The sequence below is a fragment of the Corythoichthys intestinalis genome, chromosome 5, assembly GCF_030265065.1.
Source record: "Corythoichthys intestinalis isolate RoL2023-P3 chromosome 5, ASM3026506v1, whole genome shotgun sequence".
Taxonomy (NCBI): Eukaryota; Metazoa; Chordata; class Actinopteri; order Syngnathiformes; family Syngnathidae; genus Corythoichthys; species Corythoichthys intestinalis.
Window position 1 is genome coordinate 25,891,604 of NC_080399.1, and position 26,474 is coordinate 25,918,077.

The 26,474-nt window shown below is 40.2% G+C and overlaps 1 protein-coding gene across 8 annotated transcripts in view; it reads left to right on the forward strand.

The window, feature by feature from the left end:
* mef2aa (myocyte enhancer factor 2aa) overlaps positions 1–26,474 on the forward strand; it is a 238,983-nt gene that overhangs the window by 122,495 nt on the left and 90,014 nt on the right. For 7 of the 8 annotated variants that reach the window (XM_057837431.1, XM_057837430.1, XM_057837427.1 and 4 more), the window contains one exon: positions 26,090–26,350. In XM_057837431.1, coding sequence (XP_057693414.1) covers positions 26,297–26,350 — 54 coding nt within the window. In that variant the 5' untranslated portion in view covers positions 26,090–26,296. Of the gene's footprint in view, positions 1–21,813; positions 22,156–26,089; positions 26,351–26,474 lie in introns of those variants that run through there. The other variant, XM_057837429.1, reaches the window with a different exon arrangement.

The window sequence follows — 26,474 nt, forward strand, 5'->3', positions numbered from 1 at the left end:
AACAAAACAATGGGATCGATAGATAGTAGCCCATGCTACATATTGCAGCTACTTTCTACACAGCTAGTTTCAAGACAGTTGGTTCATGAATAATGGAGGCAAATTTAGTGTCCACAAGAAGGACGAGAACAACAAAAACCTAAGTGGTGACTTGACAGGCCTACAAATAAAAATGGAAACCACGCAAGAAGAGATTTGAACCCTCAACCTCAATACTATGAGGAAGACGAGTGAACCACTTCTATGTTGCCCAGCGTTCCACTTTTCACAATGAAAAAAAATGTTTCAACTAAACCAGATTTTGAAAATATTTACTACTCCTAATAAATTGGTGTTGGAATGCTTCCTATGTTTAAATGGTTTTGTCACATACTATCCAACAGCAATTCATTAACTAAACCTGCACAAGTACTGCAGACTCACGGGTCCGTTGCAGCAACTCTCCCTGAAAATCTGTGCTTATAAGGCGGCTGTGCGCTATAGTTCATGTTGGGGCCGAGAAACCAGAAGCCGTGCACCAATGCGCTTTAAAGTTTTTTTTCCTATACGGTCCAAAAATGACACCGTAACAGTGTATTCAGGGCCCACTATGTTTTTATTTAGTAGGGTTGTGTCTCGTTCTTCCTTTAAACGAGCGTTAATCGCAGCCTTAAAAACATTTTATAACCGACAGGTAATAATAGTTGCCTTCTACTTGCTAACTTGAAAACAGAGGCACAATAAATCTGCGATTAATTAATCAACACTACCGTTTTACAAAATTCAGCGTTTTTGCTAACCATGACTTAATTAAAAAACAAGGTTAACGTTCAAACCGGTAACGGGCACATGCCTAATCTAAAGTGTTAATGGGGAACACCGATGACTTAATAGATCATTTTTGATCAATTGATCAGTTTTGGGTCTGGGACGTTTTGGATGGACTGATCCATTTGAGAAGACTGTCAAAATGATTCCTCCACAGACAGAAGGGAGTCCTTGGGATAAACCGAAGAGTTTCGTGTTGATCTGCAACTTAAGAGATTCAAGAGGATCCTGCGTTTGTTTTGAATAAAACCAGACGCTAGGCTTTGTGCGGTGGAGAGGAAAAAAAGAGGCAGAAAGTGGGCCAACTCGGGAACTATACAAGCTGTGCTGTGTGTCAGACTTCTCATTTGCATTCATTTTTAATGAGCCATAAATCATCACCCTACCCTTGCATCAAAAAAAGTTGTCATTCGGTAGTTGGGTAAAAGTTTTCATCGAGGGATTTACCTTGAGAACAAGAGGAGCTTCTGCCACATGAAATAGATACCACTGTTAGGAGAGGGTCATCTCTTTATCCTTGAGAAACTGAGAATACATTCATTGGCTGAGGCCTCAAGAACCTGACTGACGCAAATGGATCATTGGGAATAGAAGTGTCCCAGCAGTAATTATATTACCACGTCGCCACACACACACACTACCACTGAGGTAGGATGGCATGGGGGCGGGATGCTGCTTTTAGTCTTGCCCCCTCCCTCTTTCTGACTACCGTACTTCACATGAACAGTCAAACCGTCTTTTCCACAGCCAATTTTGTAATCTTACTTTCCCAAAACACGTGAATTTAAACCCAGAACTATGTCATTAAAGAATGATTCCTCTACTTGTAAATAATAAATAATTAAACATGAACATAATAAAATAAGGGGAGCCACAGATGCCGATCAACTGTCGGTTGTTGATTGAAAAGTGAAAACTCGCTAGATGAAAATGGCTTATTGAACAGGAACCCTCACCATACTCTTTATTTAATTTTAATTTAGTTTTCAGAGGGACGATGCAGATAAATAAAACCATAACAATGTAAATGTACCGGAATTAGCCAAAAGGCTAATATGACGCGTCCCATCATAATATATTGATGGGACGCGGGGCCGATTCATAGGGGGCCTATCTCCATCAAAGCTGACCGAGTGGAAACACAAAGAGCTTTTTTACGTTGAAAATTCTTGTGAATAAGTGTTTAAATACCTGAATTCTTTATGAATATGAACGTAAAACAGTCTCGAGTCTTGGTTAAAAGAAAACGGGTAGTTAGCATTTATTTTACGTAAATATGTCGAATGTGACGCTAGTCTTTTAGCCAATGTGGCGCCGCCTTGTCATAACAAAGAGCTTTTTACGTTTAAAATTCTTGTGAATAAATGCTTAAATCCCTGAATTCTTTATAGATATGAAGGTAAAACAGTCTCGATTCTTGGTTAAAATAAAATAAAAAATCCGGCCAGTTAGCATTTATTTTACGTTAATATGTCAAATGTGATGCTAGTCTTTTAGCCACTGCGGCACTGCCTATCACAACAAAGAGCTCTTTACGATGAAAATTCTTGTGAATAAATGCTTAAATCCCTGAATTATAGCTAGGAACGTAAAAAAGTCTCGATTCTTGGTTAAAAGCAAAAAACGGGCAGTTAGCATTTTACGTAAATATGTCAAATGTGATGCTAGTCTTTTAGCCAATGTGGCGCCGCCTTATCACAACAAAGAGCTTTTTATGACGAAAACTCTTGTTAATAAATGCTTAACGTGCCTGTGACACGAAAAAGCATGTTTATTTCATAATACACGCGGTATTTTATGCTCCTGAATGATATGGACCGCTTGGATGTGTGTGGAGGCGATCGCTATATTTATTTAGTTTTTTTAATCCCGCGCCAGGAAAATGAGTGACTTCCGGCTTCGGTCTTGCATTGAGAAGGAGAGGGGGCTGTGACGTGTACGGTAGAAGACGTCCTCTTCACTATACAGCGGACTGTTGTGTATGGGGACGAATGATTCAGCTGATTTTGCGGATTAATACGTTTATTTTTCGCATCACGCCAGCCAAACGGCTGCAGAAAAATCATTCTGTATGAGGGAGAGGCGTATGCGCCTTTTTGGAGTTTCAAAAGGTTCCCATTGACCGTGGATATTTACTGTGGGACCATTGGACTTACGAGGAAGTGAGTAAACATCTTGTTTTGTATTATGTCAAATACGAATACAGCGATTACAAAGTAAACACTACAAACTTCCTTTAAATGAAGGACTACTTACGTTTGATCATTGATAGGCATGTAAAAAGCTGTCCTAATGGTCATTAGCAGCAGCCCGTTAGCTGCACAACAACTCCAGCCACCCTCCTCCGGGGAACGAACTGTAAATTGCTCTCCGCCGGCGGTTTGCCGATCCGCGACGACAATAGACAACCGGGTCGTCATGTCAAATAATCCAGGATAGTTATGTGTGATTTTCCGCTTTGAAGACTTTGAAACATCACTCGTTTCGGGTTAGCATGTCGGCTAGCTGTCAGGCCTTCTGGTTTGTTTACATTCTCCGAAGCCGGGGAAGGGAAATGACATATGTCCGATTTAGGTGTCATAAAATATAGTTCGGGAGGTGCGGCAGTAAAGGTGAAGTCCACAGTTTTGACCATTATGGAGTAATTTTGCCATGTCGTCCTGAATAAATGCATTTTTATTATTTCATATTCCATTCAGCACAAGACTGTTATTTGTCATGACCATGCCATTTATTTAGCAATTGGGGAAAATACTTGGATAAAAAGAATATCCTGTAAAAATATTGAAGTAAAGAGACAGAAACAATGACATTTTGCCGCTCTCTTCGTCGCGTTTTCCTCATTGTGAATAGTTCCCCCTCGACGGGCTGACTGGTCCTTCTCAAGCCATTTATATAGCTATTGGGGAAAAATACTTGGATAAAAAGAATATCCTGTAAAAATATTGAAGTAAAGAGACAGAAACAATTACATTTTGCCGCTCTCTTCGTCACGTTTTCCTCATTGTGAATAGTTCCCCCTCGACGGGCTGACTGGTCCTTCTCAAGCCATTTATATTGCTATTGGGGAAAAATACTTGGATAAAAAGAATATCCTGTAAAAATATTGGAGTAGAGAGACTGAAACAATGACATTTGACGGCTTTCTTCGTCGCGTTTTCCACGTTCTGAATAATTCCCCCTCAATGGGCTGAATAGTAAAATCGATGAGACCAGTCTACCGCTGACGTCATCCACCTGTTGGGGACGCTAAAGCCCTATAATGGTAGGCGTGTCTAACCGGCAGATTAAAAGGCTAATTTCTCGTCATCTGTGCTTTGCTAAATTGTTATATATAGTCGAATCGTCTCAAAATATGATTCTAATTCACATAATAATGCCATTTAAGACTTTTTTTCTCGTGTCGTATGCTCTTTAAATCCCTGAATTCTTTATAGATATGAACATTAAACAGTCTCGATTCTTGGTTAAAAGCAATAAACCAGGCAGTTAGCATTTTTTATGTAAATATTGCAAAGTAGGACGCCAGTGCTGTAGCGGCTAATTTCTCCAATTGATTTTTTTCACAACTTTTCAAAATGCATGTATGGTACGAAAATAATAATATAATAATAATAATTACCTTGGATCCTCAAACAAATCACTCCAGAGACAATCCTTCCTGTTTGTATGCGGTAAAGCTTTCGTACTTTTTCAACCTAAATCCAGCGTTAGACCGCTGCGTGCGTGTGTTTGAGAATAACTCCTCTTGATGCTAGGTGTGGGCAGGCCTTCTACCCGAAGGCGTGGTACATGGTCAGCGCCCGGTGTCCCGTCAATATATTATGAAGTCTATGCAAAAGGTTAGCTACCATGTCCAAAAGTAAAACTCAGTATGGGTTCTGCACACTTTGATCCCGTGAATCCATCCACTTTGCCTGGGACCTAGTGCATTCTTGATATCTGAATTGTCTGGGGATAGGTCTCTCCACGGCCCAAGTTGACACACAAACTCCCTTCGTTTGTTGCTATGATGGAGTTAGAGGCTAACAGCAAAGCAATCACAGAAGCTCTGATACACTGCCAAGACGAGCTTTATTGACCAAATATGTCACAGTTTAATTTACAGCTCAAGACCAGGCTAACCCTTCTGACATAATACTGCATACACTTCCAGGCATCTTGTTTGAAGGAGTCGACCTTTGAAAAATGCATGTATACAGACATCACACTTAAATTTTGAATAACATTTGGAAAAAAAAAAACGATTTTAAAAGGTTGGTTCTGATTCAACCCCAAAAATTCAGATTCGCAGATCACCTATCCATGTCCACATGCCAATTTGATTTACCATTCGAGCACAGCTCTAATAATGCAGGATAATACCCTAAAAAGTAACTAATAAGTAACACATGATAATTATCACTTTCCCAAAACATTTGCTATCAAACGTGAGAGATGCGGTTGTAAAAACCTTTTTATTACCTCCCTTCATGGCCTTTTGCGTAACTTTCTCTTTATCTCAGCGTGTGTATCATTTTTACCCCCCGCTCTGCTCCGTGGTGCTACAGTAAGTCAGTTAAAAAAGAGACATGAAATTAATGTAGTGTCGTCTTCTCGTGAAACCCCAGGGCACTCGGTCAAAGTCACCTTGCGTAGTCCTCGCTGCCCCTGACAGTTTAGCGAGAGTGAGATGGAGGATGTCTGGTTGCTCTCGCTGCCAGCGTACCATGTCCTATTTAGTTGTTAGTCGCTGTCATCGTTTCGAGATTTTTTTTTTTTTCTGTGTGAATCATGCTAGGATGTGCTTGGTTTTCAGACATTGGTGTAATTTGGCCACCGGTGAAACATTTTTCCTCTTGTCCTGTGGGAGTTTTGGTTCCTTTTGATGTCATTTCGTAGGTGATAAGTAGCTTCCTGTCTTGCCATTCCCCAGCTCGCGCAAGGTGCGAGCGGCATGAAGGATTGTTTGAACTCGCATTGATCCAGTGAGGGATTACAGCTGGGTCGATGGAGAATTGGACAGAGCTGCCGTCGTCATGGTGGCAGATTAACCACTCGGTGAATGCTCGGTTTGCTGTTTGGGTCTGTGCTAGTTTAGGTGCCATTCTCCTTTTCCAATTTTTACTCACCATTTGATTGACTTTTCTTTTGAGCTTTGTCTAACTCACTTAGGAAGGATAGATATTACTTTATGGAGGAAAGCGAGCAAGCTCTGCAATGACCTTCTATATAACTTTCAATTGTTCAGTCCTGTAAGAGTCTGTTTTATCTACTGTGGTTAAAATTCAAAGTTGACTTACCATGAAATCCTTTTGATACGTCAGACCTTTAGTGATTTAGAGAAATTTAAAAAAGAAAGAAAGAAGGAAAGAAAGAAAAAATCACAAATACTAAGGTCATTCAAGTTCTTAGTTAGGCCTGTGATTTTGTTTGACAATCAGACAAGGGCGTAGGTGTGCATAGGGATGATAGGGAAATAACACTACCAATTTTTCAGAATGTTCAAATTGTCCCCAGAAACTTTTAAGCAACCTTATTTGCATTATATAATGAGTTCAGTTATATAGCTACAGTAATTTAGATTGTCTTCCCATATGCTGTAAGGATAGAATTGACCCTAATAGAGATGTCCCGATCCGATATTTGGATCAGATCGAACGCCGATATGGGCAAAAAAAATGGTATCGAATCGGCTGACACGGAAAAATTCCGATCCAGACTTCCGATCCAGTTGTTTTAAAAGTCCGGTTGCGTTTTACAGCGCACAGACCTACATAATCCATTCTCGTTTTTGCTTCGGTTTCCCTAAAATCCGGTCCGTATTTTACGGCACACCTTCAACACACTACATTACCGTCTCCCAATTTACCGAGAGACTTCATCGATAAAAATGTCAGCTGTGTGGGATCATTTCACCTTAAAGGACGACAAAGACGAAGAGGCAGAGTGCAACATATGCCACAATAAAGTCAAGCATGGTGGTAAAGCTGTAAGAAGTTTTAATACAACCAACCTAATCAAGCATGTAGCGAAATACCACCACAATACAAACAATATAAGGCGTATGTTGAGAAAACCAAAGACAAAAAGAAAGGTCCTACACAACTAACACTGGCAGAAACTTTTGCTATGCGTAACAAACGGGCACCCGACAGTCCCAAAACCCAGGGAATAACAAGAGTCATTGCCGAAGAATTCATTCCGGATGAAGAGCCATTATCTCTCGTGAGTAAAGACGCACCACCCAACACTTAGAACCACGGTACAACATGCCCAGCCGTCATTACATCCTTGAATGATTCGGCCGTGGAAGATTCGAGAACGATTCACAAACATCCAAATTCCGATTATTGAAATATGTCAAGTATAGAGGAACTAATACACAGCGCGGTCTTCGGGATGCAATGAGAAACGGACCGCATTGCGTCCCGAGAGTAAACATCATTCTTGTCATAGATGCGGGTAATGCCAATGCTCAACTCACGGCTTTAGCTCAACTGATGGCGCTGGGTAAAAAACACAAGAATACCTGACTGCTGCTGACATCCGCTACAAACAAACTACGTCAACATCGTTTTACTGTAGACAGTAGATATCATATGTATATAGAACTAGATGCGAGATGACAGACTCGACGGCGTTAGCAACATTGAAGTATGGAGAACTAAACGGCCGCCATCTTAAAGCAGCTATTAGGCTGTTATGAACCTTTCAAGCGAACCTAATGAACTTTTTATCTAAAATACTCCTAAATCGGCAAAATCTTGACTTGAATCTATCTTCAAAACAGTTTTAAAACTTTCACATGTCGAAAGTAGACAGAAGGGAAATTATGGAATAAGGGGAGCAATTTTAACAACTTTAACAGTTGATTCGCAAAATTAAATGAATTGAATGTAGTTTAAAGCTGCTGATACATAACTGGGGTTTGAGTAATTTATTTACTGTTTTAAAATGTTAACTTGATACTGAAATAGTCGTTTATTTAAACCTGAGAGTCTTTTTACAGAATTATTGTAACTAATGCACGAAACATTAAAAGCATCTAATAGCTTGGGGGGGGGGGGGGGGGGGGGGTTGTGGGATTTTCCACTGAGGTTGTTTGTGTGTTTTGCTTTTTAAGACAGTTTACAATATTATTCGCACGTTTTACTGACTGACTATGCCATTTCTGTTTGTTATTTATAATGTTTTGTGTTTGTCATTGAATAAACAGGTCAGTTTCTTGTTACCAACCGTTGTGTGTTATTCAAACTCACCAAATTCAGCTGGCTAGTTGTTATCAAGAGTACTAAAACTCTTTTCAACATGAGTCTGACAACTAAGTAAGGAGGCTAAATAACTTTAAACTTTAACACATGCTCAGATAGGCCGGTATCGGTATCGGCCAGTATCGGTATCGGATCGGAACTGCAAAACAATATCGGTATTGGATCGGAAGTGCAAAAACCTGGATCGGGACATCCCTAGACCCTAACATTATTAAGTTATTTTCATAATGTTCAGACTTAAATGTACCCTTTTCACTTGCTAAATGTGCCAGTCCACCCCCCCCCCCCCTTCAAACGCTAGTTTGATTGGCTCATGACTTCACAACACACGCACTCAGAGCCCCGACAGAAATGCAACCCGCACCCTTCGTAGGGGAGAGATATTAGACTTTTTTTTTTTTTTTTCTCGGCCAGCAGCAGCCACTGTAGGTAATGTAAAAAGACGTTGTGGTGGTGGGGACACACCACTAATTTTGCTACTGAAAGTCCAACCTGCGTCAGAGTTAGCATAACTTTAAACTTTGTGAATTTGCTAACCTGCAAACCTCGAGTAGGGAGCTGCTTGGAGAGAAGTTTCCTCTTGTATGTGTTTTCTACTGTTAACGTTAAACTGTAAGAAATGTAGTGAACCAAAGTTTACCCCCTTCTCTGCAAAAATAATTTTTATTTTATGTATGTGGTCTTAAAGCAGCCCAAAGGAGCTTTCATTTTGTTGTTAAGTTTGGCTGTCTTGTGGCAAAAAGCAAAACAAAAGCAGTAGTGTTTTAACTGAAGGAAACCTCAATTTATTATTATTATTATTATTATTTTTTTTTTTTTGTTATTCTCCGCCGAAGTTTTTTCTGTTATATTGAATTTCTTTATTTAGACAGATAATGTTAGACAGATAATGTTGAGTGGTCTTAAGACAAATGTTTTTGCTTTTAGCATTCCTGGATAGTTAAGAGTTTATCATCAAGTTTGTGTTTATATTGTGTTTTCATATAATTTTTTAAAGTTATGTTCAAATATTGCAATCTAAATTTGCTAATAAAATCCAGACATTTATTCTGGAAGTTTTCAAAATGTCTCTTGAGTAGTTTTTGAAAACTAAAGTTTGAATCGAACGGCGTATCACCTGAACCAATACACATGAAAGTTAGCATAAGTCAATACAGATTTGTCTTGGATTGATCATTTGTCCTATCAATTAATTAGGTTCATATTCTTGGGAAATGCAGCCCTGACCCCTGTTCACTCCATCTGTTTGGTCTTACTAATGTCCCGTCCCCAGCAAAAAGTGTATATGCAGGTTATGCTGTTATGTTGTCCCTTCCAATGTTGACACCAAACCTACGCCCTTCCAATCAGACCACATATTGTGGCCAATTTGTGAAGAAATTTAAGAAATTGTAAAGGTTCATAAATACTGTATATCCTCACACCATAGGTACAAACAGAAATGTGCTGGATCACAAAAAGCACATTCATTGATGCCATCTTAGTGATATGGTTGCTAAAGCAAGCAATTTTTCCTACCACTCATGACTTGTGATTTTTAAAAAAATAGAAACTAGTGAGTTTAAAGCAACACTAGGTAACTTTTTAATCTTTATCAAATATGTTCATATTATTTGCGATAATATGTCGATTGACAACTAGTTGAATGACACCTATTTTATATCTTGAGGGCGTGTCTATCACTCTCACCGGCACAAATTAACTTTGGGGAGGGTAGCAGGAACCCTGCCACCCCCCCCCCCACACACACACACAAAAAACTACAAATGTGCTTTCAGTCTTTCCCCATTCATTATAAAGACGGAAGTAGATGCGAACGCTTTCACGCAAATGCTGCATAGATGGCAGAGCAACAATAGACAAAAAAATTTGTCTGAGGAGGAAAAAAAGAGGGGCTACTAGGATATACAGAATAAACATTGGCCTGGCTTTCACTCGCTGGCGTGACGCCCCCCCCTCAGCGCTGACGAGTGCGGGTGTGATGGGGGGAGGGGGGGGTAGCCACACTAAGCTACACGGTTAATAACCATCATATGCTGTTGTTTAGCCACAACTTGATTCATTACCTTTTTACGGTTTGGCCTTCACACAGCCGCTGGAAACAGAAATATTGTTGAATCCATCTGCAGGCAACTGGGAGATTGATTTTTGATTCATTGATGATTTTACGACACTGTTTGGGTGTCCGCTGGTCCTCATGTTAAACGCAGTTTTCCCTAAGGCAAAACACTACCGCTTTTGTCCACCGGCGTCGCTAAAGTCGGCCAAGTTGAAAAGTGTTAGCCTGCTACACCAGACTCAACGCTGTTCCAGCTATTGAGTCTGGCCACCATTCCCACGGAAACAATTTCCAGGGCGGAGCAAGCCACAGCAAACAGACAGCGGAGTGGACCAATCAGCGACGGGCAGACGTGACGTTAGTAAAATGGCGACCGCAGGACGATGGACTTGCGCGCGGAAGTAAACATACGAAGAGAGCGGAGTTTATTCGACATGGCTAGCGCGAGACAGACTGTTGTCAATGACTCGTGTCGATGTGTTTTTGGTCATTTAAAACTGATTTTACCGTGGATTGGAACATATTCTCGGCTCTGCCGTTCACCATCTGTGCTGCTGAAGAGACGACTTTCGACGCGCAAGAGTGACGTTGCTCGTGAAGAACACGTCACGCAAATAAACGAATCTGATTTGTCGATTGATTTTGTACCTGCTCGAAAAGGCCGTTAATGGGATGGTTTCCAGACTATACTATCAGTGTTTGAAAAATACAGAGAGAATAGTCTGGCAGAGCCAGGCTAGAAAAGTGTTGCTTTACTTCCCACTCAACGACAAGCACTGTCATTTCCATTAGTTGTTTTTCTATAAATAGAAAAATCTGGTGAAAAATATTAACCGGTGTGTGTGTGTGTGTGTATATATGTTTTTCTATGTGTGTGTGTGTGTGTGTGTGTGTGGGGGGGGGGATTTCACTTTAAGGCCACACTGCCGAGCCCTAATTCTTTGCTGTACTATGATGGCACTTATTAATTATGTCCAATTAGTTGCTGTGGTAACCACAGTGCAAATGATATTGCTATAACATAAGCTCATCGAAAGAAAGAGACAAAGAGCAAGAAAGAAAGAAAGGAAGAAAAAAAAGCAAAGGATGAGACAGAGTGTCTGAAAAGACAAACGGGAGGGGCTGTTTGTTGTTTTGGGATCAGCCCCTATGCCAGATTATCATCAGGAGACATTAACACTAGTGATGCTGCAGGGGCCACAATCCTGCCTTTTCACCGCTGGAAAGGGAGATAAGCTCACAAAAACGGGCTGGTGGAGTGTGAAGGGGGGAGTGGATGTGTGGCGCGAATGGACTGGCTTGCCTCTGCTTCCCTCAGGCCTTCAGCCTCATTTACAGGTACAACAACTCTTGATGAAAGCCAAGAACAATAGGAGTTGGGGGGGTGGGGGTGGGGGGGTTGTTCCCTACCACGTGGGTTTTGAGGCTCCATTCAAACAAACTGGTAAAAGTGTGCTTTTAGGAAAGCTATGTTTTTTTACACAGCTACCTATATAGTCATGATACTTTTGCAGGTAGGCAATCCATCCATCCATCCATTTTCCACGCCGCTTTTTCCTCACGAGGGTCGCAGAGGTGCTGGAGCCTATCCCAGCTAACTATGGGCAGTAGGCAGGGGACACCGTCAACCGGTTGCCACCCAATCGCAGGGCACAAGGAGACATACTGTACAACCATTCACGCACACACTCATACCTACGGACAATTTAGAGTGTTCAATCAGCTTACCATGCAAGTTTTTGGGATGTGGGAGGAAACCCACGCAGGCACAGGGAGAACATGCAAACTCCACACAGGAAGGGATTGAACCCTTGATCTCAGAACTGTGAGACAGACGTGCTAACCACTAAGCCACCGTGCCACCCAGGTAGGCAGTATTAGAGCTAATTTTGAAAACACAATAAAGATAATATGTTTAAATAATTGATTCCTACAATTATGCGGAACAATAAATGTATGCTATTTACATAGTTATAAATTAACCACTTTGACATCCACCCTTTGACATTAGTGCAGTCTCCCTGCTTCTCATGTGCAAGTCAACCAAAAGGGACCTTGACCAGCAATGTACCTTGCGCCAAAATATGGACCGCCGCCCTTCTTTGGCGGTGTAGTAAAAGTGCACCTTTTCTCCACGAAGTTGTTGCTTTCACTCTCACTGTGCCATTACGCCCAGTTTAGCATGGACTGGTCTAACAAATTCCAAAATGTGCTCGCCGTGGTATGTTGTCACAAAAATGGTAAAATACAAATAAGGATAGTCTCCAGCTCACCCGAGGATAAGAGGTGCAGAAGTTGGAAAATTTGGTGTACGCTATGTAAATCTTCAGAGTAGTGTTAATGTATATTAGTTCATTCTTTTTAAACTCGTTTGAGTGCTTGGAAAATGAAAAACAACAACAAAAAAGACCGATATTTGTTGACCGATTGCAATTGTGTGCCTGTCGTCCAGCCAGTTTAATGAACCTTCCAATAAACATAGTAAGACCATGGAGTATAGCCACCAGAGATGAGCCCCTCTGTGGTTGTTTAGTCTTGGACTAATCACCAAAATAGTGCTCAGATTGGAAGGGTGTCCCCTAGGTGGTCCCTCCCTTTCCTCCTCTGCAGCTTTCGCCTTTGACTGCAGAGATCATGCAGACATGCAGTAGAATAACAGGAAGTGGATGGGCAGGAAGTCGAACCTTGTCTACCCAAAGCATGCGATTGGCTTGTGAGTATAAGCAGTTGGAATCCCTGCTGTAACACGAGCCAGGCTCTCACTACACTTATGATTTCCTCTTTCAGGAAGGGCTTCAAACTTTGAAAATGTATGTTGGTGGTGGAATACGAGTACAAATTTTATGAACTTTTTATTCACGCATGTAAGCATCACATTACACTTCACCTTACATTACACAAACAGTGATGAGCAGGCCTTAATTTGTGTCGGCTCCTGTTGGAACAGAACCTCTTGATTTTGGCCTCATTGTGTTCCAAGATTTATTTGGGCCAACCCGCCACTTCATTGACTTGGTCTGTTGTAATTGATTTGTAGACATGGCCACAGTTTTGGAGTACTACATTCAACAGCAATTGTTGTTGCTTGTGACCACTGTCACTGCTGTTATATTATGTAGCGTTATCCACTGTCATATTTGTAAACATGTGTATCACATTTAAGAGAATAATAATAATGAGGGTATGCCATATGTGGAAGAGTTACTGGCCTTGTTTGCTCCAGTGCAGGATTTGAGTCCCTGGCGGCACATCGTGTTACTGATAGCAGCCTTTGTTACTGTGGTCCCAGCTCTCTGTAGGTCATTCACTAGGTCCCCCTCGTGTGGTTCTGGGATTTTTGCTCACCGTTCTTGTTATCATTTTGACGCCACGGGGTGAGAAGTGAGTTGAAAGTCCGTGTTGCCCAACAACAGCCCCAAAACATCACTGCTCTAGAGGAGATCTGCGTGGAGGAATGGGCCAAAATACCAGCAACAGTGTGTGAAAAGCTTGTGAAGACGTACAGAAAATGTTTGGCCTCCGTTATTGCCAACAAAGGGTACATAACAAAGTGCTTACTTCTTACTGATCTGAAGAAATTTTGTAGAAAAGTGCTGAGAACAATCTTTACTGTTTGTAAAGTGAGGCGGGGCACACTGTTGATTGCTACAGCTCTCTTAGCAGCTATGTTTACCACTGATCAAAACATCCTATTTGTGGTCTAAGTCCATCCGTGTTACGTACTGAATTAACAATATTTGCAGCATTATCTATAGTCACTGGTGAGGATTGATTTGGCCTGCTTAACTTCCATTCAGTCATGGCGGTTTTTAAGTCATCATTGTAGTATATGGACTACGCGTCCCATGATCACTCTGGGCTCAAGCAGCCAAAGGCATGGGACTTGGGGGGATTTAACGCATCACATCTAGGTTGCTATTTGATGATATCTAGTGTGTACGCGCAAGTGTTGTCGGGGCATTAAAAAAGTTAAACGCCACAGAATTCACGTCTGCTCATTACTGCACAACACTAGCATTCTACAATCAACTTTCATAAACAGGACGAGTTTGAAGTACAATGCTCTTAATTTGCCACTTGTTCATCAATCAATCAATCAATCAATCAATCAATCAATCAATCAATCAATCAATCAATCAATCAAATTTATTTATATAGCCCTTTACAAGACCCGAAAGGTCCCCAAAGTGCTTTACAACAAAGACAAACATGGCTCATAGTAAATAAATAGCAGAAAAGTATTATACAATGACATTAGGAAGAAAAAAAAAGAAACAAAACAATGCATCACGATAAAAGTCAGACAGTTCATCATGTAACCGTGAATTAGCTCTCTGTGTCCCAGGGTGTTAACTCATTTGCTCCCGGAAACGTATAAATACGTTCTATTTTTAAATGCTTCACTGTCCCAAAAACGTATTTATACGTCTTTTGCGTTTTTTTTAATAAGAAGCATATATACCTTCCACTGTATCTGAGAAACAAAGAACAACACTCCAAGCCCATTTTAAAGCAATGAAACTGGCCACTGGAGGGCAGTAGCACACTTTGCAAGCCCTGGCAACCCGATTCAACAGCAGTGAACGGCCCGGCAGCAAGGTCGGAGTGCTGGCGGCACGATGCCAGGCGGCGCTCCGACCGAACAAAACGAGAGGATGCCTGAAAGGCCAGGCGTTGGACGACTACGCAAAACGAGTAAGACCCTCAGTAAAGCGGCTCGCCAAGCAGACCCCGCAGAAACGCAAAAATAATCCATCTTTGTGAGACAGACAACGATGAGGGAAAAGTTTACACGGCTGACGTGGCGACAACGGCGTCATCTCTGCGACAAACCGTCATCTCTCAGTAATCATGTGTGAATAAATTGCTTCTTTGCTATCAAAAGCTCCATTTGGCTGGTTGTTCATGTTATTTTGTAGAAGGAAAACATTATTCAGATGTTTGGGATGTCACTGAAGCAAAAAATAGCTGTGTTAAAGTCAAACTTATGTTTGAAATGTATGCGTTTACAAAAAGCTCATTTTCTCCATTTTTTCATCAGAAATTGGAAAATTGCTCAAACTAAGCTATTTTCTAATGCTGATTTCCAAAGAATGGAAAAAGATATGAACTAATTTTTTTTTTCTGCTGAAAGAAGAGAGTCTAATCTTTCTTTTGGTGGGTTCCATGTTCATATAGCAATGGAACAGAATTTTCTGTGGGCCTTGCAAAATCAGTCAAAATCCGGAAAAAACGGCCGGGAGCGAAGGGCCTTGCTCTGGTGAAAATGGCTGGGAGTGAATGAGTTAAGCTGTCTGGTGTCAAACCGAGGCTAGTCGTAGCAGCCAAGTCGGCAACACGATATTGGCGGGCGTTGCTGTTTGTTAAATACGCACGAGTGGGGATAGCGTATCAGCAAACTCAAAATGCTGCCACACAACGGATCCGTACGACGTTGAAGCCGGCAAACCGCCTCCTTAAGCTTCTGTATTTCATCACAAGCAATGATCCTCGTGTGCTACGGCTCCCGCACTTCAGGCAGTTTGGGGGGGGGGAGGCTGCTAGAGGGGAGGAGCCTTCTCATAGCTTTGCTTTTCAAGGCAAAGATGCACCGGACATTATAGTGAGAGAGACCACAAAAAAGTTCGGGAAATACATTTTGGGAGCTTTTTTAATTGGATCGAATGTTTTTGCGTATTGAATCGAAGAGGGCGTATCGAACAGTTTAATATAAAACCAAGTATTGCTGCATCCTTAGTTGTCATCAACATTTACAATTTATATGATCCGAAACTGAGGCTTGTAAATCGCTCGTCATTGAAGCGGGCATTTGCATGTTGATTTTCAGCCCAATCTGTTCGTGATCCGGGACTTGTGTCAAACTCTTTATCCCTGTGCTATCAAACTTTGCATTCTGGCACTTTAAGATTTATAAAGTAAGCTTTGGTGATGTGTAGATCACTAGCACAGTTAGTGTGTTGATCCCTGCACTTGTTTTATTCACTGCACTGCTTTGCCATGTATATTCAACAATCAGAGCCAGTAAAACAAAGGAACAATAATTTTTATAATTTTTTAAAGTAATTTAACCAATCTTTTTTTTTTTTAATTGCATTGCCGATCAAGGTAATCTAGCCAAATGCCAGATACAGGAATAGTGATACTCTCAAATCCAGTATGCAAGCATGTGCACATCATTATCCTGGCTGTCACAGCAGGACAGCTCAAGTCTAGAGGCATAATGGACGCTGCCATGACATTTCTCTTACACAGATGTGAAATGACAAGCTGAGAGGGAATTCAGACAGCAGGTGTGCAACACTCTCAATTTATTGCACAAGCTGGACAAACCTTAGCCCGAAGCTTAGCTAATGAAAGCTTTTCGGTGCAGAATCAGATGTATTTAATCCATTTAACATACTGGTAGAGAAGCATAGGTCCCTCAGAATTGATTAATTGATGTTTAATTTTCATGTCTGACAGGAGCCTACTGGAAAAAGCATTGTTTATGTCATAGGACTGAAAAAAGCACCATCATCAATTTCTTCTTGATGTCTGTGAAAGAATATTTTATTAATGCTTATAAAACACATAACTGCTGTGATTCGATATTCATTTGTGAGACTATCCACATGTATTTCTTTGAACATAATACAAAGGGTTTCTGTGGACTGCCTTATCTGATTTGACTCCCTCTTGTACCAGTTACAGTTAGTTTCCAAGGTTGTAACTCAGGATGCTTTTCTGTGGAAAATCACCAGAGGTGGGCTTTAATAAGGTTAATTTTTGCTTTCATAGTAGGTCTCGTTTCATAGTAAGCAACACCCTTTCAACAAGCATATAGACCCTTGATTTGTGTATTCTTATTGTACTTCTGAGTGGCCACAGCCTCGTCCGGACCACATTGTTATATATATATATATATATATATATATATATATATATATATATATATATATATATATATATATATATATATATATATATATATATATATACTGTGTATGTGTATATCTGTTTTCTATAAAGTCTTCGAAGCAGGCAATCGTTGGCTGAATTTGATTCATTTCTCTCATTGACCTATTTGTTGATACTTGTCTCGGAGTTCAAACTTGAACTTCCCTGACATTTTAATACTTGGTCCTTCGAGCCGGATTTGAATCAAGTTTATGGGGTTATATTGCTGACACTATTCTGAGCAAGCAATAATGGAAATTGAGCAAAAATAACCTAGATTTCGAGCACAAAAAACTAAATTGAGCGAGCAGTTAAAGATTTCAAGCGAGCAATCGTAGATGGGGGCGGGAGCACACGCCGGTGCACTGCTTATGTGTGTGCACTGCTTACGCGCGTGTAGAATGCGAAGGGGAAAAGTAGTACAAAAAGTGTGCACAAAAATATACCCAAAAAATGACAAAGAAAATATAATATATTAATTCCAGATATCGATACTTTTGCTTAGGGATCGATACCTAAAATTTAATACGCTGGATCGAAATATCGATATTTTGGTATCGATTCGCCCATCCCTACAACTCAGCGCGCAGAGAAAAGAAACCGACGAGCAGAGTAGTTGAGATACAGAGCGAGAGCAGGAGGGGGGAATTGAGCGGAGTCGAGATACGTAGCGAGAGCAGGAGGGGGGAATTGAGCGACACAGAGTAGATTTTTTTTGCTCAATATTATTTTCTGTGCTCAAAATCTACGATTGCGCGCTTAAAATCTTTAACTGCTCGCTCAATATAGTTTTTTTGTGCTCGAAATCTAGGTTATTTTTGCTCAATTTCCATTATTGCTCGCTCAGAATAGTGTCAGCAATATAACCCCATAGTAGGGCTGGGCGATATGGCCTTAAACATGTATCACGATAAATTGAGCAGATTTATCTCGATAACGATAAATGACGATAAATTCGCCCAAGCGTACTGTTATATAATTTGAAAATCTGAATCAATGCATGAAATACAGATTAACTGTTTCTTGATTTATTTACCAGCATTCAATTTCATATACTGTATTTAACAATTGTACATGCAGTCTAAACATTAAGTTTATAAAAATGTAATGTAAGCAATAAGAATTCAAGTATGAACATTTATAACAGCGTGTATGACTTGAACAATGTACATGATCAAAATCAATATGCCTGTGCAAACATGTCATTGTAACACAAATGACTTGCAGCTTGAACAGTACACTTCAAAAAGACAACTTGTTAATGGCTGCTGTGACATAATTATTAAATACAAGTGTTTACATTATGGTTTCAGGGTCCCCCCCAGTGCATTTTTTAATAAATGCACGCACAAATGAAACCCCAAACAAACAGAGAGAGACACACACACATTAAAGCTATTTTGATCTTCTTCAAATGAAACGCTTAAGATTTTATGATAGCAATAATGACACAGAAATAAGCACATACAGAAAAATAGCTGGGGCCATTTCTCGGTCATTATAAGTTTCGCCGTTGGATTGTACTTTAAGCTGAATGCTTTACCATCACAAAAGCTATCAGAGGAATCACACACAGACAGATACAAAATAATGCCACATAGTAATTGCTAGATGCAGTCCGTGCCCAATCCACTCATTAAGTTCAGCCGTTTCGACAAGTTAGAGCCGCTATCCGACTACATCACGTTCATTTGTAGCGTTAGCCGCTAGCTAGCGTTAGCCTGGCTACCAGTAGAAAGCACTGAAAGCACCATCTCCGGAAATTGTGAGAACAGCAGGGAGGACAGCGGGTGAAAGCCCGTCTGGATGCCACCAAGAGTCTACTAAATGTCGGTTAAAAGTTTGGTGAACCTCCCTTAAGCCACACTCCATCACGTTTTGCTTGTAGCGTTAGCTGCTAGCGTTAGCTTACTGGGCTTTTGTTTGATTGGCTCCTTGATGATCACGTGACTCCCTACGTAAGCCCATTGACGGTTTCTTAAAGGGGAATGAACATAGACGGACAACACAGAATCAAAGCGGGATGAAAAGACTATATTTTCTTGTTTTATTAATTTACCGAATTTACCGACATGGTCAAAATTACGTCGGTCATCGTTAAGAATTTCGGTGACGGTAAATTTTCGGTTTACCGCCCTGCTCTACCCCATAGTGTCAGCAATATAATCCCATACAAGTTTGAACTCCGAGACAATTTCTTTAATAGGATAGGTATGAAAAGGGCACTGCAATTAGTAGAACAAACATATTTGTTGAATAATTTAAAATCTTTTTAGATAAGGATTTCGTCCTCTCCATTCCTAACCAAGAAAAAGAAAAAACATACAAATACGTCGTTAAAGAGACTGCAAGAATATTGTCACTTTTTACTCACCACTGCCCCCTCCTGCCTAAAAACAATGGTGCACATGCTTGTACGAGCACGAACTATAAAGCTACGAGCGTTTGGCTCAACAGATCAACACCACAAACGTAAAAACAGTAAACGTGATTGTTTACTTTTAGTTGCAACTGTGAAACGTGCACAGACGCGTGTTCGCCCAGGGTGTTTGACGCAAAACTCTTTATTGAAGGGAAGAAAAATACTTTTTGGGTCAGTCTCATTTAAAATCATCAGAGCATTTTTGGTTCATGTATGTAGTTGCAAAGTATTTTCAAATAGCTCTAAGAGCGCTTTCACACTAGCACTGTTTGGCCCTTTTTAAACAGACCAGAGTTCTTTTTCTCAGATAGTCCGCTTCATTTTGTAAATGTGAACATGCATCTGAACTCTATTACGTACCAAACAAACGAACTCTGGTCTGCTCAAAAATCGTGGGTCACGGTCCGCTTTGAGCGCTCCCTGGTTCGCTTGTGAATGCAAGCAGAGCATGGTGCACTTATGCTACATTATGTGCAGCTGCTCCACAATCCCTCACCTGGCTACACAGATCAGCCATTGATTCACTTGGAAGTGAACCTCTCCACATATTATTGGCTAATCAAGTCATGTCATTCACATAACCTCATTCAAAGCTATTTCTGTATTTTTGCTTTCCATGGAATCCTTGATACAGCTAGTTGTCACCGCCTTCTGACCGTGTGCTGTATCTGACTCAAGTCAATGTTGCGTTTTTAGTCATGGTCACCTGCTTTGTTGTGCATCTTGTGTTCTTTTGTCACTGTTCTCTTTTTCTTGATCTTTCAAATATATCAAACCATGCCATTTATTAAAATCTGACGTTTTTCTGTCAAATTTGCTCCGAGGAATACATGAAGTGGTATAGTTTTGTCACAGTATTCTAGGAAGTTTTGAACTATTTTGAATAGAAACTCGACCTAAAAATAGTCACACAGCTGCTGTACTTTTGTATATTGGTTTCATTTGTATTTATGGCCCATAAAATATTTATTGTTATCAGAACTGCGAGTCACTCACATTTTCAATTATCCAGCTCTAGATCAGGGACCCAAGTGTGCACATTTTCCCATCCTGGCTTATACAGACATTTGTGACCGCTTAGCAGGGTGATCTCAGTCAGGTTTGCCACAATCCAGAAAGCCAGACACCATAATTTCAGTTCATCTTTAAGCCATAATGAGTGCATGCCACTGTAAAGCGGTCATTTTCATTGAAACTCCCAATTCTGCCTCTGGCTTGCTTGTTTCACAACTACTAACTGTGTTTAATTGTCACAGTCGTTAACCTTTCTAAAGAGGGAATTGTTCGGAATAGTTGTTTATACATTTTTATCTGCTCACCATAAGTGATTGATGGGCCTCCATGGCAAAGGCTATGAATTATTCTTTCGGGGAAACGGTTAGAACTGACATGGTGTTCCCTAGTGAAAAGTGGCCAGGTTACATGCTCATGTGGGAATAAACATACAGTACACTCCCACCTTTTCACCCCCATAGTCTCCAATGCAGCCCAGGAGACGTTTACCGATGTCAGCCTGGAACTGGCACAGTCTTAATCATCTTAAGAGCAAAGTTGGCATCGTAGTCAGCTTTGGAAGGTCAACGCTATCTCACCATGCTGTGTTTGCAAAGCAGAGCATAAATGCTCTTTGTGGACATGGCTTGAACTTTAAATAATTATATTTTAACTTCATTATACAATACTTCCTAGAATTTAGCTACTTTGAAGCATCAAACTAATCCTTACAATCTAACGATTAAAACAAATTTATCAATTAAAATGGAATGGACGTATGTAACCGTCAATGGCACAGGAACATAATAACTACCTGCTACCCTTCACTGAATAAATGGATTGGACGCCTATCACTGTCAATTGCAGTTATTTAGTTAATTGTTAGTGCCAGCCACTCGTCAGTTCAATAGCCACTTGGTAGACCATGATAGTTTCAGGTTGGGATTGGAGTTTTGAGTCATACGATGATATTTGTTGTACACAATCTTAAATCTGTACAGAAACAAAAAGAAAAAAATCAAACATGAGTAAAATCTAATACATTTGCTGCTAATTAGAGTGCTTTCCCCCCATTTGTTTAGGTAAAATATCCAAATAACCACCAAGTGTATTACCAATTTAAATACATTAGATTTACTATGAATTGTTCTGGATTTTTATTTCCAATAAAGCCATTTGAAAGGAAACAATACATTTGCCAATATTCTATTAGCTATTTTCAGTAACTTGTTATCGCATTGTCAGTATTGTAGTATAAGTGGTGGTGCATTTAATAAAACAAATTCCTACTAACACTACAAAGCCTAGAGCTAAGCCATTTGGCTTTTCTACCTAATAAACCTAGATAGGCATTCAGAAAAAAGGCCTTTAGCCAATAACCCATTCAACTGTGAACATTGGCATTTTTTCAGTAAATAAGCAATTACTGGCAAATTCTGATGGATTCATTTGAGGGTAACTTCTGTGCGATTCAGTACTCAGGTAATGGCTGCCCATCACTCAAATCAAAGCCATCAAAGTCTTGACATCATTCGAGTGAAATCAGCAAGCAAGTGACAGTGAAGTTAAGATATTGTCTGTTGTTACACTTCTTTCGTTGTCCATGAATGCTTCCATTAGCTTTATAATTTTATTCTCAAAAAGTCTCTCTCCAGTTGGACGACTGTAATCCTTGCACAGATATGGTAAGACATTACAGATGTTCTTTGACTGAAAGTCATAAGACACCCAAAACTTCACGCCAAATTTGTCAGGTTCAGTCACAATGTTGGTCACCAAATTGATAAACTTTCCAATACATTATTTCGTCTCTATAACTATATGAAGGTATATATAATAAGCCCCTAAATAGGCACACAAACTCTTTGAGAATTGGCTCTTTGTATAAAACCTAAACAATCTAGATCTATAAGCTTTTGTCAACGTTGCAGTGCTTTTTTCTCATCTTGCCTTGAACTATATTTTTTGGAATATAAATAACAAATACTACTGTTGACTTTGACACTTTTAGGAAGGGATCACCATACCTTTTTTCCTTTCCTGATATTATATCATTTATATCAAAGCACCTGTTCAGGACTGACCCCTTCCCTGTTCTCAGTCTTTAATTTTTCCAAATTTTTTTTTTTTTACACACAGTTTTTAGTACTTAATACACAATAACCACAACACTGCTAGGTAAAGACCACAGATCTTAAGGACAAATCCGATTTTTTTTTACGTGTTTTTCCGACCCGAGTAAAGCATTAACTTGACGGTCTGAACGGGACAAGTTACATAGAAGTCGACAATTTCAAATCCGATCTGGGTCATTTTCGTATGTGGTTTAAATCCGATCTGGGCCACATTTTTCTAAGAAAGTGGAGGCGGTCTGAACTGTCAAATCTCCCAAATCGGAATTCATGCAGCAAATACGTTAGCAAAGGGCGAGAGTGGCAGGCAGGCCGGCAGTGATGTAGCTGTGCATTAGCGTTAGCGCCTAGCTTGAACTCGGCTTTTACACAGGAGGCGGGCTTGACCGCAGTCATTAAAAAAAAAAAAAGACGAAAAGGATAAGCCTGATAATGCTTGGTTTTATTTCTGTGCACCAAATAAACAATATTTCAGTATTGCTTACATGGCTGATTCGGGGCAAACAGATGCACACACATATGGCTTATCTGTGTGCGTCATGCACACACAGTCCGTTCATGCATTCTATCTATTAAGAGTGTGACAATATCTCGATACAGCGATATATCGTGATATTTTGCAACCCGATCGGTTATCGATATGCTCCCGCCAAGTATCGATATTTTTATTTAACATATTGGCCATACAATGGAGTATGGATGCTGTCAACTGCTCAATGTTTGTTGAGCAATTCCTTGGCGGGCCACTAGGGGCGCTTTGGAGTGGCGGTGAGGGTAAAGTGCGCACAAGTCGTCTAGAGAAGAAGAAATGTAGCTCCAAGTGGGTTGAAAAAATAAAAAAGCTCCGTGAGAACGGTGGAGGAAAAAATGAGCAAAATATTGCTACAAATCACACATGGGGACACACTTTAGATTTTACACCAACAAGAAAGGAAGTAAGGTGAACAAGGACTTTGCTGTATGCAAGAATTGTCTTAGAAAAATAAGTTTCACTTGTAGCTGGTGACGTAGTGGACACAGGAGTTTGTGAGCTTAGCTTTCATCACTTGAGGTAAGAACGTTTTGCAATGTAATTGACTTTTTAATTTACATGTATTATTTTGATGACATTTGGTGTTGAATGATATAAAATAAACCAGGACCCTAAACTGGATGAAAATGAATATCGAACAAGCCCACATGAATTTACCGATTTATTTGATATTATTTGAGAACCACTTTCCATCTAGTTTACTACACAAACTGTTATTACTGTCATTTTGATACAATAAGCTATAAAAATGGTTTGAATAGGTTCCAAGATATATAAAGTGATGTGCATGATAATGTTGCTTACATATTAAAAATAGGTAATTATTGCATTTTTAATTTCTATACATTCAATTCATATTTTTTTAATTCAATACTTCCAACACAAAAAAAGAAAATCAGGATTTCAACTCAAAAGCTATGAAGTAGCTAATATTTTTTGTTTTATTTTGTTGTTTTTAAGGTGAGGAAGACTGTGACTGAGCAAGTCTGGCATCTTAAATGCTGAAGCAGATAGTGGAAGTGCTCAAACCAAGCAAATAAGGTCATATACGAAGAAAAGACCCACCAATTTTATCATTGCCCCACTCCAAGCTCAACTGCTGACACCTATGGCACTTTTTTTTCTTTTTTTTTTAAAGATTTAAAACTTTAAAGAAATTAAGGGTGCCATTCATCATGATCTTTCCAAGCGATATCAGTGGTTGTGGTTTGTTTCCTCTATATGTGCAGGTGCACAATTTGCAGTAGATTTATATTTTACAGCAATGTTGCACAGAAAAGGTGTCACTGTTTAATAAATGACTTAAACAGTATTTTTTTCTATTTTTAAATATCTTTTTTCCCCCCGTTTCAACAGTTGTATCGTAGAATGTCATGTATCCAATTTCTGACCAATATATCGAAAATCGCTGCATCGTGATATCGTGAGATAATCGTTATCGTGAGCCTTGTATCGCGAATCGTATCGTATCGTGAGGTGCCCTGAGGTTCCCACTTCTACTATCTATACATATAAACTTTGAATATAAGACTAAACGGGGATTATTAATGTCTGTTATTTGTGTCCTCTTTTTGGAAATCAAAATTGGAAATCAAAATATGATCACCGTGGAATGACGTACAGCCAGCATGTCATTTGTTTTGATGCTTTTGTGCGTGCAGGTCAGTGTGCTCAGCGCGTGTCGGACTGCGAATTAGTGTGCATGTGTAATACTTGAACGGCCTCAATAGACAAAGGCAGTCTGAACGGGCACGCCCAAAAACAGATATGACAAAAAATCAGAATTGTGCATTGTGCAAACCCTAAGACCTGCAGTATGAACCTAGCTCATATAACTCATACAACACCCCCCTGAAGCTGTTCTGCTAAGCTACAGACCCAGTTCTTGCTTTACACTCAAATTGCACTTCTAAAATAAACTTAAACAAAAAAATACACACAATTCTTTTCCATTTGGGCTAGTTTTTTTTCTGTGTTTTTGAATGGAGTAATGGAGAATTTGTTGGACAAAGGGGACACACTGAAGCAAGTTGTTAACATCTTGGAATGGTATCACCAAACAGTTCTTGTCTAGGATTTATAGGTATAGCAAAATCTCCTAGGTTTAACATAACCCTTAAACATAAGTCTTAATGAGCGAGCGGCACAGTGGCTGCATGGTTAGCACGTCTGCCTCACAGTTCTGAGATCAAGGGTTCAAGCCCGGTTCCTGCCTTCCTGTGTGGAGTTTGCATGTTCTTCCCGTGTCTGCATGGATTTTCTTCGGGTACTACGGCTTCCTTCCGCATTCCAAAAACATGCATAGTAGGCTGAACACTCCAAATTGTCCCTAGTTAAGAGTGTGTGCATGAGTGGTTGTGTTTCTCCTTGTACCCTGCAATTTGCTGGCTACCAATTCAGGGTGTACCCCACCTACTGCCCATAGTTGGCTGAGATAGACTTCAGCCCCCTTCACCCCCACCTCCTGTGCAACCCATGTGAGGATAAGCGGTTTGGAAGATGGATGAATGAATGCATTTTAGAGCTGTGCAATACTGTGTATAACTGTCTTAAACTCATGATGTGGTGCTAGTTTTTGGGGGGCACTGCCTTGTTTTCACAATGACTGGTGAACAATCCCAAGATCGATGACATGATAATGTAATAATTGACATAATTTTTTACATCTTACCTGTTGATAGATTTGTTCGTTGCTTTTAAAATGGCGATATAATAGTCCGTTAATGTGCCCCGCTGTCACAGGGTGTCTTTCATTGACCTCAGCTGTGGCTCACATGAGGAGATAAGGCTCCGGACATGTGGGCCTCATACTCGGGATGACATTGAGAACAGAAGACTCTTGTGCTTTGAAGTGCCTAAGGAGACATTACCGAGTGTCATGTTAACTCTGTTCCCTCTCGCTCTTGCTCACTCACTCACTATGGCTGTGTTTTCTCTCTCTCTCTTTTTTTGTAGATTGTCCGGGTACTTGCTGAAGAACATATGGTTCGTAGAGAGCAGTGACAGCACACATACCAGACCAAGGACTTGAACAATGTGCTAGGAGGACAGCAGACGCAAAGTGCGCGTGTGTGTATGTGTGTGTGTCTGTGCGTGTTTCATCGTTTGTCCCATATCATCCGTGAAGTGCCATAGAGACGGCAAAAAGGACAACGAAGAGCCATGGGGCGGAAGAAGATTCAGATCACTAGGATAATGGACGAAAGAAACAGACAGGTACTTGTTTAAAAACTTAAATCTCAAGCTATAGTAGGTCAGCGGTGGCAGTGGTTCAGTGCAAAGCACATCTGCCTCAGAGTTTTGTGTATTACATAATGCATAGAAGGTTCATTGAAGAGTC